The following is an 18,000-nucleotide window of genomic DNA, read 5'->3' as shown; positions in this document are numbered from 1 at the left end:
GTCACAGAAAGGAGGTGATGAGAATGAGCAAAGGAAGAGTCCAAAGAGAACAAGTTGGTGACAGAACTAGGGAAGCAAGAAAGAAAAAACAGGGATCAGGAGGCCCGAGGAAGTTTGGAGAAAGGGGGTCCAAAGGATATGAGGAAAAACTCTCTGCTGACAGGGATTCCCAGAAACAGTAGAGAGGGAGCATTCTCTTCCCCTACCCTCAGGCACCTCTCCAGCAAACCTAAATCCTTTGTGGGCTGGTGGAGGGGCCTTGGGATGCTCACTGGCTGGTGTTGAGGCTCTCGGTGATAATGCGCCCAGCCAGAGCATGGGGATCCAACCCTGAGAAGAGCTGGTTGAAGAACCGAGGGTGACCTGGAGAAGAGAAGCAGGGCAGGGAGCTCAGAGTGGAGCTCAGGGCAAACTCCCCAGTCTCCTCACAGAAGCCGGGACCCACCAGTCTTGACACTGTAGCGAATCACAGCCCGGCAACGCTCCAGGATCTGCTCCTGCGACTCCCCCTGGCCCCGCAGCTCCAAATCCAGCAGCTGCTTCAGCTCCTCAGGCTCCTTCCACTCACAGACCTAGGAGGAGAGCCGGGGATGCTGGGGGCCTGGGATGCCTGTGAACTGGCTGTCAAACCACACCTCCACAGACATGAGACACGGCCAACCTGCACTAACAACTTCAGGATGTTTTTAAAGCAAAACCGTGAAAATGAACAAGGGTAGAGAACACAGTTAAGACCCAGTATGTAAATCCCCGAGGTACGCAGAGGAACAGGGATGAATTCTGGGGAGAAGCTTATCAAAGGAGGAAAGTTCTGAGCCAGATTTGGATAGAGAACAAGAAGTCTTGATGGGAAGGAGGAGGAGAAAGGACTTACCTTCTGGGAGGCACTGGTTCCTTTCTGAATGGCCTCATCCACAACAATCCCAAACACGGCCTGGAGCAAGGCTTCCACAGCCACAGGATCCCCAGCAAGGGAGGAGAGTGCTTCTGAGTCAGCCATCAGGATCTGTGGCAGAACAGAGTCATTCCGTACTCAGCCTGGTACCCTACCCAGACCTACCCAGCAGGAGCCTCCTCCCCAAATGGGCCTGAGGTCCGAGTCCTGCAGCTCAGTCTCAGCCTCCAATGCACAGACAAGGGCAAGTGAGAGTGCCCAGGGAGAAAGCCAGGGGGAACAGGTGAGAGAAAAGGCAGTCAATGCTGGGCAGGTGGACTCTAGTGGCCATTTCCACCTGAGGCACAGACAAGCAGCTTACCTTTCTGCTCAGGAGAGCCAGAGGCAGGGTGCACAGGTAGCTCCTCCGAATGGTAGGACCAAGACGGCAGAAGGAGTGGGGTGAAAACAGCAGTCACATGGCCATGACATAATTCTCATGACCTTTGCCCTAAACAGAACTTTGACAGATTTGGGATAGGGACAGCAGGGTGAGGTGACCCTCCCTGAATAATCATTAGCTGACAGAAGGAGATGGGAAATGGGATGAAAGGCAAAACCCGTGGTACATTAACCCCAGAGAGGCGAGAAGCAGAGGATCAGCGCAGAAGAGGGGACTTGCACTGTGCATCCCAGGGCCCAACGTGGGGGAGTCTAGAGGGAAGACAAGAGTCCAAGAAACTGTCACAGGTGACCCTGGAGACTGAGAAAGAGGGTGTCCGACAGGCAGGGACGTAAAATCCTTTTTTTTCTTTTTTTTTTTTGAGATGGAGTCTCGCTCTGCTACCCAGGCCAGAGTGCAATGGCATGATCTCAGCTCACTGCAACCTCTGCCTCCTAGGCTCAAGCAATTCTCCTGCCTCAGCCTCCTGAGTAGCTGAGACTACAGGCACCCACCACCATGCCCAACTAATATTTGTATTTTTAGTAGGGACGGGGTTTCACCATGTTGGCCAGACTGGTCTCAAACTGCTAACCTCAGGTGATCCACAGACCTCAGCCTCCCAAAGTGCTAGAATTACAGGCATGAGCATCTAGCTGACATAAAATCCTTTAGGCCTAACTCAAAATGGGTTAAAAAAAAAATCCTTTAGGCAAGCCTCATAGGCCAACTTCTTTTGCATCCCAACCCCCAGAGCCTTTTCAGAACTGCCCTGCTTTCTAAAGCCTTCACCTAGAGCAGGAAGGAAAGGGGTTATACTGAGGAAGCATCTGCTAAACAAGTATGATCCTGTGCCTTCTGGGCTGGAAGTCCTGTTTGTAGTGAGCACCAACTGTGTTCGCCCCATGGTACTGGGGACTGAGAAAGGCCCCTTTCCCCACTGGGAGGACACAGACACACGAGCAACAGTTACAGACCAGGGCGTGGCTGGATGCTGACCCTAGGTATCCTCAGAATTCAGGAAAGGGGGAGATGGATGTAGGCTGAAGGCTGAGAAAGATCTACAGTGGAACTGGAGCTGAATATCGAGAGAAGGCAGGAGAAATGTGGTGGGTGACAGGGAGGAAGAGAGGCATTCAGGGGTAAGAGGAGGCAAGCCATGAGCTTACAGCACAAATGAGCAGGGCCTGTCCTGAGGTCAGTGGTGGCACCGGGCTGGCAGGAGCATGGGAGTGAAGGCAGGGTGGGCAGAGCTTCGTGAGCACATGAGGAGTCATGAGTGTCAGCCAGGCCAAGGAATCAACATTTTATCCTGCAGAAAATGGGAAGTCGCTGAAAGACTGTGTGGCAAGGAATAATGCAGTGTGATAGATGCCCTCAGAAGACTAATTTATAGTAGCAGGATGCAGGAGAATGAACAGGCTCTTGCAGTAAATGAAGCAAGAGGCAATCCACACTTGAATAAGAGAGATGTTGGTAGAAAAAGACAGAAGAACCTGCAGGCATGCTCATTCCCTGTATTATGCTGAATTCAACATTTAGGGGAGCTATGCTGCAGGAGAAGAAAGACTCAAAGATGACCCTGGGAGAGTGGAAAAATGATGGCACCCCTCAAAGAAACAGGGATGCAGAAAGGGGAAGCTGGGTAGATATAAAGTAGTTACTGCTTGGAAAGACTCATCTGAGTGGAAGTCTTCTGGAACTATAGATACTCCTATGGAAGGGGGCCAGGCCCACAGCTCTGATGAGATGCTGGAATGGAAAGCAGGTTTAAGAGTCAGGGTATAGCTGAGGCTTTGTGATGGGCTCCATTCCTCAAAGGAGAGAACATTGAGAGAGATGGATGGGAGAAGGGAGCAAACACCAAGGCCTTTGGCACCCCCCAAATGACAGGGCAAGAAGATCACGAAAATCTGGAAAGGGAGCAACCATCCTCAAAATGGGCTGGTCTAATATAATCAACTACCAACAGCCACTAGACCTCACACCGCAGTCATGTACCACATAACGACGTTTCAGTCAATGATGGATCATTTTTGATGGTGATCCCATACAGACTACAATGAAGCTGGAAACTCTCCTAGTGACATCGCAGCTGTCACAACACCATAAGGCAATGCCTGACTCACTGGTTTGTGTTGATGCTGGTGTAAACAAACCTACTGTGCTGCCAGTCATATAAAAGTCCGACACATAAAATTACACACAGTATGTAATACTTGATAAGAATTATAAACAACTATGTTACTGGCTCATCTATTAACTATACTTATCATTATTTTTTAAAAAAGGTCACTGTAAAACCTGAGGCAGGTCTTCGGGAGGTATTCCAGAAGAAGGCATTGTTATCTTAGGAGACCACGGCTCCATTCCTGTTATTGCCCCCGAGGGTGTGGAGGTGGAAGACGGTGATACTGATGACCTTGACCCTGTGTAGGCCTAGGCTAATGTGTGTGTTTGTGTCTTCGTTTTTAACAATGAAGTTTTAAAAGTAAAAGAAAATAATTAAAAATAGAAAAAGCTTGGTCAGGTGCAGTGGCTCATTCCTGTAATCCCAGCACTTCGAGAGGCCAAGGCAGGAGGATTGCTTGAGCCCAGAGTTCAAGATCAGCCTGAGCAACATAGGAAGACCCCATCTCGACAAAAAATTTTAAAAATCAGCAGGGCATGGTGGTGCACAACTGTGGTCCCGGATACTCAGGAGGCGAAGGTGGTCACTTGAACCCAGGAGGTCAAGACTGCAGGGAGCTGTGATCATGCCACTATACTCCAGCCCAGGCAACAGAGCAAGACTGTCTCAAAAAAAAAAAAAAAAAGGCCAGGTATGGTGGCTCACACCCAGTACTTTGGGAGGCCAAGGAGGGCAGATCACCTGAGGTCAGGAGTTTGAGACCAGCCTGGCCAACATGGTGAAACCCCATCTCTACTAAAAATACAAAAATTAGCTTGGCGTGGTGGTGGGTGCCTGTAATCCCAGTTACTCAGGAGGCTGAGGCAGGAGAATCACTTGAGTCTGGGAGGCGGTGGTTGCAGTGAGCAGAGATCGTGCCACTGTACTCCAGCGTGGGCAACAAGAGCGAGACTCCGTCTCAAAAATAACAATTGTCAACACTGAAAGATATTTTATGTAAAAATACAGACTTCCGGCTCCTTGTGAAAAAAAAAAAATCAGAAGACCTGATAACCTACTAAGACCCGACTTTTAAAATATGAACAATCAGCTATAGTTGGAGCTGCCCTTTTATTACTATAGTTTTGTATTTCTTTTCCATTTTTAAATTAAGCAATATATTCACATAGTTCAAAGCACAAAAAAAGATTAATATGGCAAAAAACCTAGCCAGGTGTGGGGGCACACACCTGTAGTCTCAGCTACTTGGGAGGGAGGCTGAGACAGGAGGATCACTTAAGCACAGGAGTTCGAGGCTGCAATGAGCCAGGATTGCACCACTGCACTTCAGCCTGGATGACAGATCACGACTCTGTCTCAAAAAAAAAAAAACAAAAAAAACCAGGCTGAGCATGGTGGCTCATGCCTATAATCCCAGCACTTTGGGAGGCCAAGGCGGGCAGATCACCTGAGGTCAGGAGTTCAAGACCAGCCTGGCCGACATGGAGAAACCCTATCTCTACTAAAAATACAAAAAATTAGGCCAGGCATGGTGGCTCATGCCTATAATCTCACCACTTTGGGACACCGAGACAGGTGGATCACCTTTAGCTGAGAGTTCGAGACCAGACTGACCAACATGGAGAAACCCTGTCTTTACTAAAAATACAAAGTTACCCAGGCCTGGTGGCACATGTCTGTAATACCAGCTACTCAGGAGGCTGAGGCAGGAGAATCACTTGAACTCGGAAGGTGGAGGCTGTGGTGGGCTGAGATTGCACCACTGCACTCCAGACTGGGCAACAAGAGCGAAACTTCTTCTCAAAAAAAAAAGATTAGCCAGGCGTGGTGGCAGGTGCCAGCTACTCATGTGGCTGAGGCATGAGAATCACTTGAACCTGAGAGGTAGAGGTTGCAGTGAGCCAAGATCATGCTACTACACTCCAGCCTGGGGGATGGAGTGGGGCTCTGTCTCAAAAAAAAAAAAAAAAAAAAAAAAAAAAAAAAAAATTTAAAAAAAGGAATTTAATTTCCATCTCATTCCATATGCCCTATTCCCACTCCCACAGGTAATCATTTTTATTAGTTTATTGGGTATCCTTTCAGAGTTTTTAATACAAATAACTAACAAATGTGCATGTATATTCATATTTTCTGCACATAAAAGAAAGATATATATAATTACTCTAATTACTGCACTTTCTTAGTTAACAATATAGTGACGATCTTTTCATAACAGTACATTTAGAATGTCCTCACTTTTTAAAAAATATAGTTTTGTTGAAATATAATTTACATAACACAAGACATACCCCTTTAAAGTGTATAATTAAGTTGCTAGGCACGGTGGCTCACGCCTGTAATCCTAACACTCTGAGATGCTGAGGCAGGTGGATCACTTGAGGTCAGGAGTTTGAGACCAACCTGGGCAACTTGGTGAAACCGTCTCTATTAAAAACACATACATTAGCCAGGCGTGGTGGTGCATGCCTGTAATCCACAGGAGAATCACTTGAACCCAGGTGGCGGAGGCTGCAGTGAGCTGAGATCATGCCACTGCACTCCAGCCTTGGGCAACAGAGCAAGACTCTGTCTCAAAAAATAAATATTAAAAAAATAAAAGTGTGCAATTAAGTGGTTTTTCATAAATCCACAAAGTTGTTGCAACCATCATCACTATCTCACTCCAGAACATTTTCATCAACCAAAAAAAAAAAAAAACTCAGTAGCAGTCATTTCCGATTCTCCCCTTCCCCGACCCCTGGCAACTACTAATCTACTTTGTTTTTCTATAGATTTGTCTAGTCTGGCCATTTCATATAAAAGGGGTCATATAATATGTGGTTTTTTGTGACTGGCTTCTTTTGCTTAGTATAATGACTTTAAGGTTCATCCAGTTGTGGCATGAACCAGTACTTCTTTGTATGGCCAAATATCATCTCATTGTATGGATATACCACATTTTATCTACCCATTTATCAGTTGATGGACATTTGAGTTATTTCCACTTTTTGGCTATTATGCATAATGCTGCTATGAACATCTGTGTACAAGTTTTTATGTGAATATGTTTTCAATTCTCTTGGGTGTATACTTAGTAGTGTGGAATTGCTGAGTAACAGAGTAACGATGTTAAACCCTTTGACGAACTGCCAAACTGTCTTCCATAGTGACTGCACCATTTTACATTCCCACCAGCAGTGTATAAGGGTTCCAGTTTTCCCACATCCTTGCCAACACTTACTATTGTCTTTGTTATCATAGATATCTGTGTTTTTAATTTTCACAGGGATTGCCTACATCCATAAATGTTGTACCAATATATGAAAGTGCCTGCATCCTCAGCCTCAGCCTCAGCAAGAATATGCTATCAAACTTTTGAAACTGGGGACTAAAAAATGGTATCTCAGGGTTTTAATTTAGTTGAATGCCTGTATTAGTCCATTTTGCTATATTAACAAATGGCTTCAGAATCCCACTGGCTTCAACAACAGAGGTTTATCTCTCTTTCATGGCTTACATTGGTAGTGGTGTTGGCTACAGGTCTGCTTCATGTGCCTTTGTTCCAAGACCCAGTCTGAAGTAACTGCCCTCATTTGGGACACATTGTTTTAATGGCAGGGGGAAAGAACAAAAGGAAGAGAAAACCACACCCCTACTCTTAAAACTGCTGCTCAGACCTGGCATATGGCATATCTGCTCATACCCACTTGACCAAGACCACATGGCCAAGCCCTAGGGCAGTGGGATAAGGACATCTATTCCTCCCACAGAGGGCACTGTGAAGTGCATGGCAATGGGGGAAAATGTAAACTTCCCTTACAAGATCATTGGGTGCTGGCCCATAGTAGGGTTATTCGTTGTTGTTGTTTGAGGTGGAGTCTTACTCTGTCACCTAGGCTGTGCAGTGGTGCAATCTTGGCTCACTGTAACCTCCCCCTCCCAGGTCCAAGCAATTCTCATGCCTCAGCCTCCCAAGTAACTGGGATTATAGGCATGTGAAACCACGCTCGGCTAACTTTTGTATTTTTAATAGAGACAGGGTTTCACCATGTTGGCCAGACTGGTCTCAAACTCCTGAGCTCAAGTGATCCGCACTTTGGCCTCCCAAAGGGCTGGGATTACAGGTGTGAGTCACGGTGCCCGGCTCCACAGTAGGGTTTTGTATTGACTCACCTCAGCCTGCACTACCCTCCTCCCTCATTTACAGATTTCTGAGTACGAACCACTGATATAAAAGCTTCCTTTCCTTCTCCCTCAGGGATGCCCTCTTGATTATCCCCTCTCCTTTTTTCAACTCTGCATCCTGCCTCTTTCTCACAGCATTTTACATTGCTCAAACCTCACAACATACCTGCCTCCAACCACCTCCTCTTCACAGCCAACCTTCTTTAAAGAGTCATCTCCATGCAGCTTCCACCTTCAAGGTCACCAATAATTTCCCTGCCTCCACATCCAATGGACACATCTCATCTTTGTCCTGTTTGGCCCCTCTGGAGCCATCCAACATAGTTCGCCACTGCATCTTGAGACATTTTCGTTCACTGGCTTCCACATTACTACTTTGGTTTGCCCCTCTCTCTGGCCATTCCTAGCTTCCCATGCATTTTCACCTTCCTCTGGCCCTCCACTAAATGCTTGAGTTCCTCACAGTTCTGTCCCAGGGCCTCTTTCCTCAGTATCTGTACCAGTTCCTGGACAATCTCATCCATGCCCAGAGCTATCTGCTGGTGACCCCTCCCTCTGAGACCTCTCCTGAGCTCCAGATCCCTGATGCCACCTGCCTGACCTGAAATTCCCATAGGCACTTCATACTCCACAAATGAGCTCCTTATCAGCTCTCTGAAATCTGCTCTTCTGCTTGGGTTCCCCAGCTTGGTGAATGGCACAATCTTCTACTGGTTGCTCAAACCAGAGATTTTAACTAATCCTAAACTGATTTTTCCCTTTTTATTATTATTATTTTTTTGAGACGGAGTTTCACTCTTGTTGCCTAGGCTGGAGTGCAATGGTATGATCTCGGCTTATCACAACCTCCACCTCTTGGGTTCAAGCAATTCTCCTGCCTTAGCCTCCCAAGTAGCTGGGATTACAGGCATGTGCCACCACACCCAACTAATTTTGTATTTTTAATAGAGACAAGGTTTCTCCATGTTGGCCAGGCTGGTCTTGAACTGCCAACCTCAGGTGATCCACCCACCTTGGCATCCCAAAGAGCTGGGATTACAGGCGTGATATAATAATAATAATAATTATTATTTTTTTTTAGAGACAAGGTCTCTCTCATTCTGTAATCTAGGCTGAAGTGCAGTGGCACAATCTTGGATCACTGCAGCCTCAAACTCCTGGTCTCACACAATTCTCCCTCCTTAGCCTCCCACCTGGGATTTTAGGCATAAGCCACCATGCCAGGCCTTTTTATTTAATCTTTTTATTTAAACTTCAAAGGCTGTTACAACATTTTCTCTCTCTTCTCCAACACAACACTAAAACCTATCTATCAACACAACACTAACACTTGGATAAAGCTTCACTTTTTTCCTCTGGGGTATGTTGTAATTTTTTTCCATAAAAATATAGCACTTTAGAGCTGGGTGCAGTGGTTTACGCCTGTAATCCCAACACTTTGGAAGTCCAAGGCGGACAGATCACAAGGTCAGGAGTTTGAGACCAGCCTGGCCCAATACGGTAAAACCCCATCTCTACCAAAAATATAAAAAATTAGACAAGCGCAGTGGCACGCGCCTGGTGTCCCAGTTATTCAAGAGGCTGAGGCAGGAGAATTGCTTGAAACTGGGAGGCAGAGGTTGCAGTGAGCCAAGATTACACCACTGCACTCCAGCCTGGGGACAGAGCGAGATTCCATCTAAAAAAAAAAAAAAAAAGGCCGGGCGCGGTGGCTCAAGCCTGTAATCCCAGCACTTTGGGAGGCCAAGGCAGGTGGATCACGAGGTCAAGAGATCAAGACCATCCTGGTCAACATGCTGAAACCCTGTCTCTACTAAAAATACAAAAAAAAATTATTGGGCATGGTGGCGCGTGCCTGTAATCCCAGCTACTCAGGGAGGCTGAGGCAGAAGAATTGCCTGAACTCAGGAGGCGGAGGTTGCGGTGAGCCAAGATCACGCCATTGCACTCTAGCCTGGGTAACAAGAGTGAAAACTCCGTCTCAAAAAAAAAAAAAAAATTAGCTGTGCATAGTGGCACTTGCCTGTGGTTCCAGCTACTGCAGGGGCTATGTGGGAGGATCACTTCAGCCTTGGGAAAAGGAGGCAGAGGTTGCAGTGAGCTGGGATCTCACACCACTGTACTGTACTTCAAGCCTGGGTGACAGAGCCATACCGTCTTAAAAAATAAATTAAAAATTAAAAAAAAAAAAAACAGTACTTTAAAGGAAAAGTGGTAGCTTTACAGTGAGGAAACCTGGTGGATACTACCTTGCCCAAGTAATCATCACCAATAAGGGGACAGGCTGACATCACGGGCTTCCTGATGTGAAACACTCAACATCCACTATGTAATATTTCTGTCAAAAATGGAGAACCCAAATCTAATTGTGATGCAAAAATATATTTAAATTGAGGGTCATTCTATAAAACACCTACCCTGTACTCTTGAAAAATGTTAGTGTCATGAAAATTAAAGGGAAGATGAGGAACTGCTCCAGACTGAAGGAGACTAGAGGTATTACAACCAAAAGGAATTTGTAATCTTAGACTGGCTCCTGGATAAGGAAGAAAAATTTCTGCTATAAAGAACATTACTGGGACCAGGTGCGGTCGCTCATGCCTAGAGTGAGGCTGAGGCAAGGAAGATTGCTTGAGGTCGGGAGTTCGAGACCAGCCTGGCCAACATGGTGAAACCCCATCTCTACTAAAAATACAAAAATAAGCAGGGCATGGTGGCAGGTGCCTATAATCCCAGCTACTTGGGAGGCTGAAGCAGGAGAATCACTTGAACCCAGGAAGCAGAGGTTGCAGTGAGCCAACATCATACCACTGTACTCCAGCCTGGGCATCACAGCGAGACTCTGTCTCAAGAAAAAAAATAACATTATTGGTACAACTGGTGGAATCTGACTATGGATGATATCATAAACGTTAGTATTACACCAGTGTTAAATTTCCTAAATTTGATAACTGTATTGTGGTTACATAAGAGAATGTTCTTATTCTTAGAAAACATGCTAAAGGAGCATAATGTCTTCTTTTTTCTTTTTGAGATGGCATCTCACTCTGTCACCCAGTCTGGAGTGCAGTGGTACGATCTCAGCTCACTGCAACCTCTGCCTCCTGGGTTCAAGCAATTCTCCTGCCTCAGCCTCCCAAGTAGCTGGGATTACAGGCATGCACCAACATGACTGGCTAATTTTTGTGGTAGAGACAGGGTTTCACCATGTTGCCCAGGCTGGTCTCGAACTCCTGACCTCAGGTGATCCACCTGCCTCGGCCTCCCAAAGTGCTGGGATTACAAGTGTGAGCCACCGTGCCCGACCTGGCACTTATAAATAAGTTTATTGACATATGATTCACATACCATAAAGTTCACCCTTTAAAAGTAATTCAGTGGTTTTTAGTATATTCACAATATTACGCATTGATCACCACTGTTTGATTTCAGAACATTTTCATCACCCCAAAAAGAAACGCCTATACCTATTAGCAGTTACTCCCCATGCATTTTTAAAAATACTGAAAAAGGGCTGGGCATGGTAGCTCACGCCTGTAATCTCAGCACTTTGGGAGGCCAAGGAGGGCAGATCACAAAGTCAAGAGATTGAGACCATCCTGGCCAACGTGGTGAAACCCCGTCTCTACTAAAAATACAAAAATTAGCAGGGCGTGGTGGCGCATGCCTATAGTCCCAGCTGAGGCAGAAGAATTGCTGGAACCCAGGAGGCGGAGGATGCAGTGAGCCGAGATTGTGCCACTGCACTCCAGCCTGGCGACAGAGCAAGACTCCGTCTCAAAAAAAAAAAGAAAATACTGAAAAGGAAAAAGACTTCAAAATATTCATTTGTGGTTATTTCTGGGTGTTGTTATTATGGATGATTTTTAACTTTCTTATTTACACACATTTATAGTTTTATAACTTTATACAATCATTTCACATTGCTTATGGAATTAAAATAAAGGTTATTTTAAAACAGTGTAAAAATTAGCCAGGCACGGTGGCTCACGCCTGCAATCCCAGCACTTTGGGAGGCCAAGGTGCGTGGATCACAAGGTCAGAAGTTCGAGACCAGCCTGGCCAAGATGGTGAAACCCCATCTCTACCAAAAATACAAAAATTAGCCAGGCACAGTGATGGGCACCTGTAATCCCAGCTACTCAAGAGGCTGAGGCAGGAGAATCGCTTGAACCCGGGAGGTGGAGGTTGCAGTAAGCCGAGATCACGCATTTGCACTCCAGCCTGGGCAAGAGTGAAAACTCCGACTCCAACACCACAAAAAAAAAAAAAAAAAAAAAAAAATATATATATATATATATATATATATAAATTATTTTAATATAAACATATGCATAATAAATAGATATATATAAATTAGCCACGGGTATGGTGGTGGGTGCCTGTAATCCCAGCTATTCAGGAGGCTGAGGCAGGTCCCACTTGAACCCATGAGGCAGAGCTTGCAGTGAGCTGAGATGGCACCACTGCACTCCAGCCTGGGCGACAGAGCGGGACTCCATTTCAAAAAAAAAAAAAAAAAAAAGCTACAAAGGAATTAAGGTGCAACAAGATTTCTAAAATATACAAATCATCAGGCTCAAAGAATGTCCCTTGTACATTATGTAGTTTCCCAACTCCTTAATCCACTGTTATCAAAGGTCTAATGGAAGGCAAAGGGAGCCACACACTGCTTGTCTCTATTACGCAACCCCTCAACCACTGCTGGCTCTCAGGGAGGGGAATGGGTTCAGTTTGCTCAGCAAACATTGACTGAGTGTCTACTTCTGAGCATCTGGCTGGCATTACACCAGGTGCTGCGTCTGCCCTGTGGGCTCCAGCTAACAGGCTGGCAAGCGAGAACTGCATGTAAAATAAAGGGATAATTGCCACAAGAGGGAGTTAAGAGGTCACCACGGAAAGGCAGGAAAGTTCAAATGGCCCAGGGCAGGCTTCAAGGGGAAAACACTAAGGCTCTCTTTAAGGCAATAGAGAACTGGTGCAGGAAAACACTCAGCAGGAATCATTGCAATGCTATTTGAATAAGTGATGGAGTGGGCCTGAGGGAAGAGAAAGTTAGAGAAGGCCATATAGGAGGGGGCCTGCCTGGGGACAAAGGGATCTAGGCTGTTGTCTGCTGCAGCACTTTCAGCCAGGTTTATGGTTAGAAAGTTAAAGCACTCTGTGTCGTCTCCCAATCAACAAACCCCACTGGCTCCACACCCACATTAATAGAGGTACAAATTATCCTATCTATACCGTCTTTTCTCTGCCTCTTGACTGTACTTTCCTGGGTGGAGAGAACTAAATCTTTTTTTTTTTTTTAGATGGAGTCTCATTCAATTGCCCCCCAGGCTGTAGTGCACTGGTACAATCTCAGCTCACTGCAACCTCTGCCTCCCAGGTTCAAGCGATTCTCCTGCCTCAGCCTCCTGAGTAACTGGGATTACAGGTGCATGCCACCATGCCCAGCTAATTTTTGTATTATTAGTAGAGACGGGGTTTCACCATACCATGCTGGTCAGGCTGGTCTTGAACTTCTGACCTTGTGATCTGCCTGCCTTGACCTTCCAAAGTCCTGGAATTACAGGTATGAGCCACCGTGCCTGGCTGAGAACTAAGTCTTATCCTTCATTAAATAAACTAATAGAAAACAAGCACCCCTCAAATGTTAGTTTCCATCTTCTTGACTGTCCACTCCCCCCACCCAGGGCCTTGCACAGAGGTATTACATAAACATTTGTTGAATCAATCAATGATTTACAGGTACTGGAAAAAAAAATGCTGCTTTCTACTTACATTTGATTTGCATCAACCAAGACTCTGTAGTAATGATAACAGATTTCCAAAGGATGTTTTCCCTTCTCATCTATTATTTCATTTGACCTTCACAATAGCACCAGAAATTAGCCGAAATAGGGTTTTTAATAAATCAGAAATTTATTCATTCCTGATTTCAAGATGAGGATTCTTAGCTGAAAGAGGATGAACTAACTTGTCCAAAATTACAAAGGTGACATGAGAACAAGCCTAGACAGCTGAGTTTCTGACTTTAGGCTACCTCTTCTACTGAGTCACATTTTAAGTACGACATTTCTCACTATATCTCACCATTGACAAAAAAAAAAAAAAAAAAAAAAAAAAAAAAAAAAAAACCTGCAGCTAAGATAAAGACAGAAACTGAAAATATACAACCATAAGAATATCAGAAGGAAGTACAGGGAAATACTTAACAATCTTGAGGTATCATGTCACAAAAACCCAAGAGCCACAGGCAGATTTGACAATGAAAAACTTTTTAAATTCTGCATAAAGACACCATTAAAGCGGTTAAAGATAACTCTTGGCTCTACTTTTCTCACTCATTATTTTATCAACTCAATGTTTTTCAGAATGTTTTTTGCTGTCCTTGCAATGATTCTTTTCCATATAAAATTTTAAATCCACTCCAAGTTCCATGTAAAATCTTATTTTAATCACAGTTTGCTTTAATTTAATCTGCAGCAAAAACTGATGTCTCCACAGTATTAAGTCTTCCTATTCATGAGCATGGTAAAACTCTCCATTTAATCAAACACTTTAATTTTTTTTTTTTTTTTTTTTGAGATGGAGTTTCACTCATTGCCCAGGCTGGAGTGCAATGGCGCAATGTCGGCTCACCGCAACCTCCGCCTCCCAGGTTCAAGTGACTCTCCTGCCTCAGCCTCCGGAGTAACTAGAATTACAGGCATGTGCCACCACGCCCATCTAATTTTATATTTTTAGTAGAGGCGGGGTTTCTCCATGTTGGTCAGGCTGGTCTAGAACTCCTGACATCAGGTGATCCGTCAGCCTTGGCCTCCCAAAGTGCTGGGATTACAGGTGTGAGCCACCGCACCTGGTCACTCTCTAAATTTTTAAAAATTTATTTATTATTTTAGAGAATAGGTTTTGCTCTATCACCCAAGCTGGAATGCAGTGGCACGATCATGGCTCACTGCAGTCTTGAACTCTTAGGCTCAAATAATTCTCCCATATTAGCCTCCTGAGTACAGGCCTGCGCCACCACACCACGCTAATTTTTTAATTTTTTGTAAACAAGGTCTCACTATTTGCCCAGGCTGGTCTTAAGCTCCTGGCCTCAAGCAGTCCTCCCACTTCCGCCTCCCAAGGCACTGGGATTACAGGTGTGAGCCACCTTGCCTGGCTAAAATATAATATTTTTATTGTGAATTATTCTATGGTATTTTGGTGTTGGTTATATTCTTATATTTTATTTATATAACTTTTGTTTGTTAATCTGACATCTGGTCATGTTGCTGAACTCCATAGTTTTAATACATTGTCAACTGTTTCTCTTTGTAAGATGAATATATGTGAAACCAAGGAGGCTTTGGGGTAGCAAGGAGCTCTCCTAAAAACACTAGGTTTTTTAGGCCAGGTGCAGTGGCTCACACCTGTAATCCCAACATTTTGGGAGGCCAAGGCGGGTGGATCACAACGTCATGAGTTCAAGACCATCCTGGCCAATATGGTGAAACCTCGACTCTACAAAAAAAAAAAAAAATTAGCTGGGCATGGTGGCAGGCACCTGTAGTCCCAGCTACTCGGGAGGCTGAGGCAGGAGAATTACTGGAACCCAGGAGGCGGAGGTTGCAGCGAGCCGAGATCACGGCATTGCAATCCAGCCTGGGCAACAAGAGCGAAACTCCACCTCAATATATATACAAACACACATATATATACATACACACACATATGTATATATTAGTTTTAATAGCAAACATTTCTGACTTGTTCCTATCAAAAATAGGCATGTTTCAAATATCTTCCCACAAAGCATGACTTTATCTCAAAAGCTGAAAGTGAAAAATAGAAATTTTTTTTTTTTTTTTTTTTGAGACGGAGTCTCACTCTGTCACACAGGCTGGAGTGCAATGGCGTGATCTCAGGTCACTGCAACCTCCGCCTCCCAGGTTCAAACGATTCTCCTGCCTCAGCCTCCTGAGGAGCTGGGATTACAGGCATGTGCCACCGCGCCCAGCTAATTTTTGTATTTTTAGGAGAGACGGGGTTTCAACATTTTGGCCAGGCTGGTTTCGAACTCCTGACCTTGTGATCCACCCGCCTCGGCCTCCCAAAGTGCTGGGATTACGGGCGTGGGCCACCGCGCCCAGCCGGAGAAAATATTTTAAATGCAGATGACAAAGAATAAAGAGCTATTATCCATAACACAGAGAGGCTCTCTACCATCAATAAGAAATATATACATGATCTACCTTTTTTTAAATGGGCAAAGGATATAAACAATTTACAAAACCAATTCAAAATGGTCAAAAAGCAATAAAACAGTCCCGTCTATTTGGAAGGCTGAAGTGGGAGGATCATTTGAGCCCAGGAGTTGGAAACTAGCCTGGGTAACAAAGCATGGAGACCAATCTCTTTTAAAAAATAAAATTAGAAAAAAAAAAAAAAAAAAAAAAGGCAGTAAGAAAAGCTTAACTTCACTATTAATGACATGCAAATTAAAACAATTAAATACTATTTTTCATCTATCAAACCTGGTAAGTGAATAAAAAATTCATAGCATATACTAAATATTGCCAAAGTTGTAGGAACAGGGAACATTCACACACAGTTCTGAGTGAGCATGGGAGTTACTAAAAACTTTTGCAATTCATTTTCACAGAATCTATTAAAATTTTAAATGCACATATCTGGCCAGGCATGGTGGCTCAATCTTGTAATCCTAGCACTCTGGAAGTCTGAGGCCAGTGGATAGCTTCAGCCTAAGAATTAGAGGCCAGCCTGGGCAACGTGGCAAAACCCCATCTCTACAAAAAAAAAAAAAAAAACTACAAAATTAGCCAGGCATAGTTACCCACATCTGTAGTCCCAGCTACTTGGGAGGCTAAGGTGGGAGGATTCCTTGAGGCCAGAAGGCTGAGGCTACAATGAGCCCTGATCACACCACTGCACTCCAGCCAGGGCTACAGAGCAAAACCCTATCTTTAAAATAAATAAATAAATAATAGGGCTGAGCACGGTGGCTCACACCTGTAATCCCAGCACTTCAGGAGGCTGAGGAGGGTGGATCCCCTCAGGTCAGGAGTTTGAGTCCAGCCTGACCAACATGGTGAAACTCCATCTCTACTAAAAAACACAAAAAATTAGCCAGGCATAGTAGCGGGTGCCTGTAATCCCAGCCACTCAGGAGGCTGAAGCAGGAGAATTGCTTGAACCTGGGAGGCAGAGGTTGCAGTGAGCCGAGATTGTGCCATTGCTCTCTAGCCCGGGTGAGGAGCAAAACTCCGTCTCAAAAAAAATAAAAAACAAAAATAAATTTTTAAAAAAGCACATATTGGTCAGCCGTGGTGGATCACACCTGTAATCCCAGCACTTTGGGAGGCCGAGGCAGGTGGATCACCTGAGGTCAGGAGTTCGAGACCAGCCTGATCAACATGGAGAAACCCCATCTCTACTAAAAACACAAAATTAGCCGGGCATGGTGGTGCATGCCTATAATCCCAGCTCCTCAGGAGGCTGAGGCAGAATTACTTGAACCCAGGAGGCAGAGGTTGTGGTGAGCCGAGATTGTGCCACTGCACTCCAACCTGGGCAACAAGAGCGAAACTCTGTCTCAAAAAAAAAAAAAAAAAGAAAAAAAAAAAAGCACATATCCTATCTACAAATCCTTATAAATGCAAAAAGGTAACTATTTAAGGATGTTCATTATTGCATCTTTATAAAGCGAAAAACTCTGAAACTTAAATGTTCATCAAGAGGAGGCTAGACAAAGCACACACATAAACTAGAACACTGTGTAACAATTTTTAAAACCTTAGCTGACTTAGATGTCTAAAATACACTGTATGGTGCATTATAGGTGCTCAATAAATACTGGATGAAAAGATTTTTGTATGAAAGCAGAGAAAGGCCTAGAAGCATATATAACAAACTGGAGAGAATGACTCCCTTCAGGAACATAGGATAAGTAGAGGGAGACTAACCATTTTTGTGTCTTTTATACTTTTCCATTGTCGATTTGTAAAATAAGTAGGAGCTGGCAGGGCGAGGTGGCTCATGCCTGTAATCCCAGCACTTTGGGAGGCCGAGGCTGGCAGATCATTTGAGGTTGGAGTTCGAGACCATCCTGGCTAACACGGTGAAACCCTGTCTCTGCTAAAAATACAAAACATTAGCCGAGTGTGGTGGCACACGCATATAATCTCAGCTACTAGGGAGGCTGAGGCAGGAGAAACGCTTGAACCCGGGAGGCAGAGGTTGCAGTGAGCCAAGATCACACCACTGCACTCCAGCCTGGGCTACAGAGCGAGACTCTGTCTCAAAAAATACTAATAATTTAAAAAATAAGTAGGAGCTATTTTTTTTTTTTTTTTTTTTTTTTTGAGACAGAGTCTGGCTCTG

General features: G+C 44.6%; 1 protein-coding gene across 7 annotated transcripts in view; it reads right to left on the bottom strand.

Annotated features, from left to right (window-relative positions):
- Positions 1–18,000, bottom strand: part of CSAD (cysteine sulfinic acid decarboxylase) — a 34,747-nt gene that overhangs the window by 14,624 nt on the left and 2,123 nt on the right. For 3 of the 7 annotated variants that reach the window (XM_032292768.1, XM_032292761.1, XM_032292778.1), the window contains exons 2-4: positions 875–1,006; positions 446–572; positions 273–363 (exon numbers count right to left, since the gene is read on the bottom strand). In XM_032292768.1, the coding sequence (XP_032148659.1) occupies positions 273–363; positions 446–572; positions 875–1,000 (344 nt within the window). In that variant the 5' untranslated portion in view covers positions 1,001–1,006. Of the gene's footprint in view, positions 1–272; positions 364–445; positions 573–874; positions 1,007–1,256; positions 1,295–2,485; positions 2,629–18,000 lie in introns of those variants that run through there. The other 4 variants (XM_032292746.1, XM_032292754.1, XM_032292798.1 and 1 more) reach the window with 3 other exon arrangements.

The sequence above is a fragment of the Sapajus apella genome, unplaced genomic scaffold (genome assembly GCF_009761245.1).
Source record: "Sapajus apella isolate SASKATOON/1434 unplaced genomic scaffold, GSC_monkey_1.0 scaffold2, whole genome shotgun sequence".
In the NCBI taxonomy this organism is placed as follows: domain Eukaryota; kingdom Metazoa; phylum Chordata; class Mammalia; order Primates; family Cebidae; genus Sapajus; species Sapajus apella.
The sequence above is the reverse complement of the archived record's forward strand: the minus strand, read 5'-3'. Positions and strand labels throughout refer to the sequence as shown.